Source organism: Halyomorpha halys, unplaced genomic scaffold (genome assembly GCF_000696795.3).
Source record: "Halyomorpha halys isolate HHAL.00 unplaced genomic scaffold, Hhal_1.1 Scaffold30.1, whole genome shotgun sequence".
NCBI classification, from domain to species: domain Eukaryota; kingdom Metazoa; phylum Arthropoda; class Insecta; order Hemiptera; family Pentatomidae; genus Halyomorpha; species Halyomorpha halys.
In genome coordinates, this window is record NW_027110126.1 from 1,090,625 (window position 1) to 1,100,378 (window position 9,754).

Genomic DNA, 9,754 nt, shown 5'->3' on the forward strand with positions numbered 1-9,754 from the left:
TAGAAATAAGGTAAAAATAATGGTTATTCATTCTTTTTTCAAACTGATCAAGAATTACTTTCTATATATGTATTTAAATATTTCTAGAATGTTTAAAACAATAATATAGTTCTCCAAAAAAACAGAATCATGAAAGTTTATTGAATGTAAACTGAAGAACTATATTTGATGAATTTTTAATTTTTTGTATTGTTTTTGGGACACATTACATATGTGAAGTTATAATTAATATTAACCTAAAATAACATTCTAAAAGGCTGTACTCTAAAAATTCTACTTAGTGGTTTCCTTTTGAGAGGTAAATTCAAGTGGCCTGTTTCAGATTTGAATATATCTTGAGTAATATCAGTGAGGAGCTAAATTTGAAAAATATGACTAAGATAACCTCGTAATGAAAAATACATCAGATTTCTAGAGAGAAATATTATGTTAATATTTCTGCTGTAAAATTGTTAGGATGGTTATACTTTATAATAATGAAAACTATTTCAGTACCATTGGATTTTACATTAAAGCCCCTAGTATCCATTTGTATGGAATAAATTAAATTTATAAAAGAATATAAGCACTATATATAATATAAGGGTGTAGCTATAAACTATAAAAGTACTTTTTACAAACTTATAAATTAACATAAAAATATAAATATACGTGAAATGGTAACTCAATTCATTAAAGCATTGTAGTAGTTGTCTTATATACAGTAGCAGTTTATAAAATATACTACTTTTCTTCTACTTTGGTACATAAGGATGTAGCTTGAGAAAATAGCTCAACTACTTTACTCAATGGATACACCTGCTACATCAGTTGTTCATACTATCAGAGGATAGTGCCAAAGATGTCAAAATACTCCTTCTGTTTGGGTTTACACCTAAATTCTCCCAGTTAATCCATGACAAACGAGCTGTCAAATCTGTAAAAACATAGTATATTTACTCAGCATTATAGGTAAATTTGAACACTTTTTGAAATTACTGACTATTGTTAAAAAAAGAATGACATAAAATTACAAATTTTAGTTTCACAAAAGTAACTTATATTAACAAGGCATAGTGTCTAAGAAGTTAGCTTTAAACTTAAGATTTCTTCCTCTCTTTCTGATAATATTTCAATCTCACATATAGAGCGATAATCATGTATTATAAATCTAAACCTTACCTAAAATCTGATGAACTTTCAAGATCAATAAAAAGACTATATATAGTTTTAAAAATTATGTTATATTTTGATAGAAGATTATGAAAATATCCCTTGGAAATTCATTGCAATTTAGTTAGGTCTATGCTATATTGTCTGTAACTAACATTAAATACCGAACAAAGTAATTCCCCAAATGCTAATTCAAATCTCTATTAATGGAAATATTAATATAAAAAGTTTTATTTTAATTAATACTATTTTTTTTTCATAATTCATAGTTGTACTTAAAATTATCATAGTCCTAATTTGTTCATAAAATTTCTGTTAATAACGTCAAAAAAATGAGGTATTAATATTACTACATTTCAAGACATCTTTTTAAACAATCAATAAAATTTCATCTTAAAATGTGACATGTAATTACTAAGAACCTAAAAAAATAAAACCAAGAATTTGATTCAGATTTTAAGTATTACTTTTATATTTGAAATTTAATCAATAATTATCATACTTTCTTCTATAAATATTGACTATGTACTTGCAGTCTTGGATTTCAGACCATGGTCCATGATTTTAATCTTTTTATTGTTTTTTGTAATTTCCTTTCTAGAATATTTATAAATTTGATCTTCTTTACCTTTCATTGTTATAATTTATCACGATTTCATTTCCTTGAAAAGAAAAACTAGAATGCGAAATTTCTCCTTTGATTTTATGTGAATATTATTGTTTGTGTATTACTGTTATATATATTGTTTTTTGTACAATTTCTTATTAAATATCAATTTTAAGCTTTATTTTGTGTAGTATTGTGTACTGCATCCCTCTTGCTAAAGCTATAAACTTCAGTTAAAAGTTTATAGTTTCATAATTTCTATTAAATAAATTTTGTATTTGATTTTAGATGGTATTGATAAAATTGTATTTTATATAGAGGAGATAAATTTAAAAAAAAATACTTGAGGTTAAAAATTTTACCTAACTATTAGCAACTTTGTATATTCAAAGTTCTATTCTTGAATAGACTGTATATTATTATTAAATTTTATTTTTATTATATTATATTATGTAAAGGTGGGAAGATTGCATCAAGACTGATCTGGTAGCATTTGGTTTGGATGGAACTTATTGGGTACATGTGTGTAGCCAGCGATTGGTGGTATCGACATTGAATGTTTTTTTAAGTTTTTATTTTATTAATATTCCCCCAAGTATATAATTTTATATGAATATAAAAGAACTAAATAATGAAAAAATATTAGTGTACCTTTACCAACTTAAAATATTTAAGCTAAGATACCAATTTCGAAGAATAAGCTATATACCCATACACAACAATTTTAATTACTATATCAGTCAATTAATATATTTAAATGAAAATAACATTACCACTGGTGTTCCATTCAGCCCTTTCCAAGCTGTCACTCGCAAGTGCTTTTTCAACGTAGGCCAATGGATCACAATCGGCTGCAAGTACCTCCCTGAGGAGAGCTATATAGGCAATGGCTAGTCTTAGAGTGTCGATTTTTGACAAACGCTTCTCATATGGAAATGTTGGTACATGTCCCCTCAACTGGTCGAACGCAGAGTTTATACTGCTGTAATGCATTTAAACATCTATTAAATAGATATGTTGAAAGGTTCATTAATATATGTTGAATTAAGTAAAAAAAATTATGAATAAGTAATCAATGGTAATTGATGGATTATTGCATGTTGCTGAAAAACTCATATTATGAATACATTTAGTGATTTTTTATTTTATTCTCGGGATTTTTGAATATGCCATTTTCCTAATGTAATAGGTTTAGAATTTCATAAAATATTGGAAATAAATTTTTTTTTTTATTTGTCATTAAATCAGAGCTTTAAAAAAATTATAGAATGAAAAAGAATTAATTTAATTATACTCAAAATTTAAATTAAAAAATATAGTTTACAGGAAAGGAAGAGACAAAACCTGTAATTGGAAAATATGAATATAATTGTTGAAGAAATAAGAAATCATCTATAGTAGAAATGAATTTTTCAGCTTTTGACTTAACCTACAAGATGCAATTAAAATTTGTATTTACTTTAAATAATTAAAAATTAGATTTGTAAGGCCCCATTTAATGAGAAACAGTCTTCACAAACAGCGAAGTTTGTTTGAACATAAAAGGTAGAAATCTTTATTCATTTGAAAATTAATTAATTGTTCTACTTTTTAAGCTATTAAATACTTGTATAAAATTCCTAATTCGCTGCTTGGAGAATGTTTCTCCCTGGGGCTTCCTAAAGTTATGTATAACTTCGCTGTTTGATGTTGACTGTTATAATCATAGATTAATATCTCTTTGTTTATTATAAAGTCTGTCAACACCTTCCTAAAAATTTGTTTTGAGAAGATTAGATGGGAATTGTAAATATCTACTAATTAGGAAGGCCCAGAATTGATTTAAGACATCCAATAAAAGCTATTTCATCCATTTTATATATGCTTGTATTAATCAGAACCAGTAATATATTATTATTCTTAAATTAAAATTTCTTCTTGAATAAAATTAATTTTTATTCTTAAAGTTTCAAAACTTGAATTTGTTATGGAACTTATTAGTGAAATTAAAAATAAAATTTCTGATTAGACTTAAATAATTATATATAACTATATGAATAATCTTAAAAATTATTATATTTAGGCTTTAAAATAATATTTCTGCATGATCATATGAGTAATCCAAATAAAATATGTTTAGAGGAAACGATCAGGCGAAATTTGTCTCACTTATTAAATAGGAAATGACAATAAATATCACTAGCTTTGGGGGAGAAACTTATGTAGAAAACTATTTCTTTAATTAAAAAACATTTCAGATTTAAGAAATAAAAAAAAAAACTTATATAATAGGGCACCTCTCATTTATTAGATTAAAGGGTCATCAAATAATCCCAACAGTCACGAAGGCTATATCAATGTACAATTAAATGGTCTTTAATATCGGCTAGGTATTATCCTCATTAAAACAGTTTGACAGGGCCCAAATGCCAGATTTAAAATGGCTAACTCTAAAGCACCTTTTGATACTTAATTAATTTTATTTAATTGTTTTTTGGTTAACATAATTAACCATCTCACATTTTTTACTAGTAGTGAAAATTTGATAAATATAAACTATTAAAGAATTTGATAATTAACTTAAGGAGATAATAGGAACAATATTTTTTTTTAAGTTTGAAGACAGATTTACGATTGTATAGTTGTATCAAATGCTGTTGGGAAGCCAATATTTTGAAAAGATAATATTTAACATATAATGTCACAGAAGGTGATGGAGAATTATAAATAACACATAAATAAAAGGTTTGTTCTAATGACTGACACATACGCAGGGTTTTTTTTTTTCATCAATCTGATTGATGTTTTGATGCCACAATAATTATCCTGGAGGAAGTAGTATAATGGAGGGGGTAAACTGACCGATAAAGTGAAGCTAAAAATGTGCCTTTCATGGGCATGGCAGACTGGGGGAAGAGTACTAGCCTCACTGGCTGCCTACTGTTTCAGTTTAGATTACAATGACAGATACTCCCATTAACTTCAACGTAAACTTTCCTGTCATGGATGTGGCCTCTTTAGCTTCACTTTTGCTTTGAAGGAGAGTAGGTTTATGCCACCCCCTGATAATTATTAAATAGTTAGTTTTTAATTCCACTTAACCTATATTTGAGCCTTCCAGTTTCAGAAAGAATAACTTCTCCATGAGATCATTGTTAGTATTTTCTAAATATGATTCTATAACAATTTAGCATTGAATAAATGGTTAAGAACATTTTAATTAATATTGTAAATATTAATAAACTGTTATATTTCTATATTCCTATCATACTTTTGTATAGTACCTTTAAACCCAAAATAGGGCAGTAAGTGAAAGTTACAGGCGTACCCCAGAGTTTTTTTCTTGAAAACATTTATCTGTTGTATAAATACAATAGGAGATTTTATTACTTTGCCCTCCATTGAAAAACACATTGTATTTCACAAAACTAAAAATGAATTATAACTTATTACTGGTTTTGAGCTGATTAATCGCATTTAGAGGAATAATTTTATGTAAGCTGGTTTGTAAAATAAAGGTTTTAACAAATCAGTGTCTAAACAAAGAGATATTCATTTCCTATTAAAGGCACATCAGCTTCACAGTTACTTATGGTATTTTATATAATTGATAAATACACAATAATGCCGTTTAATATTGTAATAGTATTGTCTTTGTGATAATGTATACAGTCAATGTTATTGAGAAAGGCAATGATAGGGTTTATTTGTGTATTAAGGGATCTTTTTCTAACAGGTTCAGGTGTCACCTGTTAGAAAAAAAAAAAAAGTTGGCGATAATAAACGAAATTATCCGTAATATTTGGCCATAATAAAACGTAATATTGCCTTATAGCACTGATATTTAAAATGGTATCACTAATATTATTTGCAGAGAAGGTAGCAACATTTAGTTCTAAACTTATAATATAATACTTATGTTGTGATAATAAAATTATATTTTTCATAACAATGAACTCTGAATTGGACTGACCTACATTTTCAATAGTTGTATCATATTATAAAATGTAAAAGATAAAGATGGTTTTTATAAAATAAAAATTATTTTTATAATGTTCAACATGGTTAAGAACCGGACATCATATTGTGTTACACGAATCATCCACCAAATTTGATGTTAATTACTAATAGAAAGTTTTCAAAAATTAAATTATTGCTTTTAGAAAAGGTTTCTTAATTAATTTCGGAACCAGGCAAACACTTAATACCATATATAATTTTCGTGATATCGATTTAAAAAAATCTTATTCTAGGGAGTGATAAAACGAAACGGAATACCCCGGCACCGTATCAATTTAATTAGAAAATATTTATTTAACAGAAGTCAGTCTTAACATTTTGATCATAAACGATTATCAACATACAAAACATGACATACAACTCTCAGCAAAAAATCGTTCTGCTTAAAAAGACTTTTTCCTTATTATCTCATCTATTATGATAACTAAACCTATAATCTATAATCCCAATTTTGTACTTTACTTGGCATCTAGTTGTTTCCAGACAGATAATTAGGAATGGTGGGTAAAAAGATACTTTCTGGGTCAACTGAACACTAAAATTAGGTGAAAAATTAGATAGACCATCTCCAAGGAAATTCTAATGTCAAGACTGAAACACCTCAACCAGTGCCTGCCTCCTTCGGGCATTTATTAAATGGGGTGTGAAAGTGTATTATTAAAATAATTTATAATAGTTCATTCATATTTGTCTGTCATGTTTTAAGTAATTTCCATAAAATATGGCATAACTTTGAGCTGATGTACCATCGATTCATTTATGGGACCTTACATCTTCACTGGTGGTCTTCCTGAATCTGACCTCAGCATCCGCTTCCTCTCCCTGATGTTCGCTGCTTGCCTCTGGACCCTGTATCCTCCACTACCATAGTAATCCTCACCATCGTCACCTATGAACATCGTAATAGATTGTTATGTTTTTGGCTACAGATAATATAATATATGATAGTTACCGAGTATTTAGCTGGAGATGTCCTTCGTTACCGGAGGTGTTTTATAAAAAAATTAACATTTAAATTGATTCATACTACCTTAGTATAATGAAATCTTCTATAAAAATCGGGGTACTAATATACTTCCAAGGATTTTCATATGTCGGAATTCGCAAAATGTTTTTTCCATTGTCTATTAGTATTAGTATATTAGTAACCTGAGTTACTTGAAGTTAAGACTAACTAAGACAGCCTCAATTCACATTCAAATTTTTAATCTGAACTCCGAATTGAGGACCAAGAGTTAAGAAGGAAAATTCCTGTAATTACAGACATAAGGGACTTCACAACTAATTCATTACTAGCCACCCTCATAAGCTAGCAAAACTGCCGGACTAATCGGATTATTCTTCGAAAACACGTGTCAATCACAATAATATTCAAATCCATCAGGTTTCAAATATCCCCAAAAAATGACTCAATGATTCAAATTTTGCTAGCTGAAAAACCTCCTTGTAAAAAAAAAAATAGTCAATCAATTTTTAATTTAAAAATAAAACTGTGACTGCAAGACCTTACCTTGCTGATGGTGGACCTGCTGTAGGTAGGGGTGTGACCTAGCAGCATACAAGCAGCTTGGAAGTTCCCCGTCGTCATCTCGGCCCCAGTATCTCTTCCCTTCACTGTCATCAACATATAAAGTTATTTTTTGTCCATCAGGTTCTATGAGAAGTCTTAGATTACCATTTTAATAGCTATATACCTACTAACCTATTTCCAGTCAAAACAGCAGTATAAGGTTATTAAGGATAATTTTATCTATGACATAATAAGAAGCCGTGTGGATATTAAATTGTAAAGATAGGATACAGGTGGAATTTGATGGTTTAAAGTAGGGCTGACCTTGTGTCCAATCTGGCTCAATATACATCGACAAATTTGGTTCCAGTACTTACCTTCACGTTTGACTCATGACTATTTGATGTTCTTCGGCACTTATCGTCTGATATCGATATTTGAACATATTGGATTCAAGTATACCATAATAATATAGAGATTTCGCCATTTATCTAGTTTAGCCGAAGGACTCCGCCATTTTCCTATTAATACTAAAAGGGTTCCGCCTTTGACGACAAAAAACTTAGGGTATCACAGTCCTAGAAGAATGAATGGAACATTGAAGTTATCCAGCACAATAAACAGTACAGGTTAACCGTTTAAAGTCTTATAATAAGGGTATTATATTTCATTCTTATAGGGATAAGAATGAAAATAAGATCTTTACAAGCGAAAAACGTGACGGTTTACTTTAAGGGAAGAATATTTCAAGGTTTTTGAAAATAAAGTAGGCATCCAATAAAATATTTAAGCTTGCAAGATATTAAGTCCCAAAATTTATTAATTAATAAAGAATAATAATATATTTTATCTGATTTGAATTTATTTTTATTACATAACATTTTTTTTGGCAGAATTAAAAACTGTACCTGAATCGGAACAGCAAGAACTAAACCCCGTAATGATTTATCTTTACAGCATAAATAAAGCATTGTCTTTAATGTTTACTAGATGCTGGTATAAAGGTGTAAATCCTTTTTTTAATTTTTAATAGGCATTATATATATTTAAAAAAATGCTTAAATAAATTACATAGATAATCATATTTATTTAAAAATAATATCTATTTTTAAAATATAAGAATAAAATAAACTTACCCCCTGAGGAGTGGCACATATTCTTCTTTCATGGCGAACACTGCGAATGCTAAGCTGTGACTGAAGAGGGTAAGAACTGAATTCTGATAATACGATAATAGGGTAGGAGGTGATAGGGAAGGTGGAGGGGGTTAAGCCACGCCTACAAAATGGCGACTGTATTTCGCACTGCCAGTCAATAATAGCTTTGCACCTATATTAGTATAAAACAAAATAAAGGTAAATCTCTAATTTCAGTACAGTTTGTTCTATATCTTGTCTTTTAATGAGAAATATAAAGTTTAAAAGGTTTTTAAAATCACCATAAAATTTAAAGATAAATAAACTTATAAACAATTATATATACTAAATATGCATACCTATGTATATATAACTTTACATTACACATATAACGTATACAAATACCTATATATAATTAAGTACGTATTTATTACCTTCATATAATTTTGTTAGATGCAAAAGGGGTGCAGGTGCATTTGAAGAAATTCTTTTGATGAAAACAATTTCGAAAATTTAAAAATCGTTTCAAGATGGTCAAGAAAGCTAGACAAATAGCAGAAAACTATGTATTTCGGTCCACTTCGAAGATCTTTTTCAGGACTGAATCCAAAAGAAAGAGTGGAAGAACTTTGGTTACTAATAAGTAGTTTTTTTGTTATTCTTGAACGCCAGTCAGACAAACTTCCTAAAATCATTACATAAGGTCAACTAATAATCTTCCAATTAAAACTTAAAAATTAAATTATTGAGACAAAATGCTGGAAAAGCAATTAATTTGTTTCACCATATGGTCTTCACTATTTTACAATTTATTTATTCTCCTATCTTAACTCCAGGTTAAGAATTAAAACAGAATAATAGATCATAATTAATTTATTATTGTCTTGAACGATTCGGGGATTCTGCATCAATAGCTATAATTTGATATTTTCTTTTCTTATATAAGATTTTCTACAATGGCGTATAATCGATTAATCGCATTTCTAACTATTTAATAAAAAAAGGTCGAAAAAATAAATAAGGTTTTAAACATAATTTTGCTTACCTAATATGCCCGAGTACCTATTATAGAATGAGTCACAAATTATGAATATAATACAAACTTTAAAATATATAACTACTACAGTCACTAAATTCATTCAAATATTAGCTGAATTATGTTTAAAAAAACCTTTTTGTTTGTTTCACTATAAAATACTAAGAAAATCGGTTCATTGATTAGATAAATTGTAGAAAAGATTATTTAAAATAAATTAAGTTATAGATGCAGAAGAGAAGGACAACAGTATGCCCGAATCGTCCGAGATAAAAACCAATGGGTTTTAGTTCTTTAGCGTATAAGGTTAAAAA

At 28.1% G+C, this 9,754-nt stretch overlaps 1 protein-coding gene across 5 annotated transcripts; it reads right to left on the reverse strand.

Annotated features, from left to right (window-relative positions):
* On the reverse strand, positions 1 to 9,192 carry LOC106684636 (helix-loop-helix protein 13). 5 transcript variants are annotated; one of them, XM_014426873.2, is made up of 6 exons: positions 8,839 to 9,192; positions 8,405 to 8,546; positions 7,269 to 7,372; positions 6,560 to 6,647; positions 2,533 to 2,738; positions 1 to 916 (listed from the first exon to the last, which is right to left on the reverse strand). In XM_014426873.2, exons 2-6 carry the CDS (start codon positions 8,434 to 8,436, stop codon positions 807 to 809), a joined length of 540 nt encoding a protein of 179 aa, XP_014282359.1. In that variant the 5' UTR covers positions 8,437 to 8,546; positions 8,839 to 9,192; the 3' UTR covers positions 1 to 806. The 5 variants fall into 5 exon arrangements, with proteins under 5 accessions (XP_014282359.1, XP_014282343.1, XP_014282350.1 ...); XM_014426857.2 differs by having other exon boundaries at positions 6,530 to 6,647; XM_014426864.2 differs by having other exon boundaries at positions 2,533 to 2,741; positions 8,839 to 9,191.
* Positions 9,193 to 9,754: the final 562 nt, after the last annotated feature.

Excerpts from the sequence above, each read along its gene's own strand:
- LOC106684636 (XM_014426840.2), bottom strand. The coding sequence starts at position 8,436 with ATGAAAGAAGAATATGTGCCACTCCTCAGGGG. Across the intron at positions 7,373-8,404 it reads TATGTGCCACTCCTCAGGGG|TGAAGGGAAGAGATACTGGG; the intron begins GTAAGTTTATTT and ends TGTTGATGACAG. Across the intron at positions 917-2,532 it reads GGCTGAATGGAACACCAGTG|ATTTGACAGCTCGTTTGTCA; the intron begins GTAATGTTATTT and ends ATGTTTTTACAG.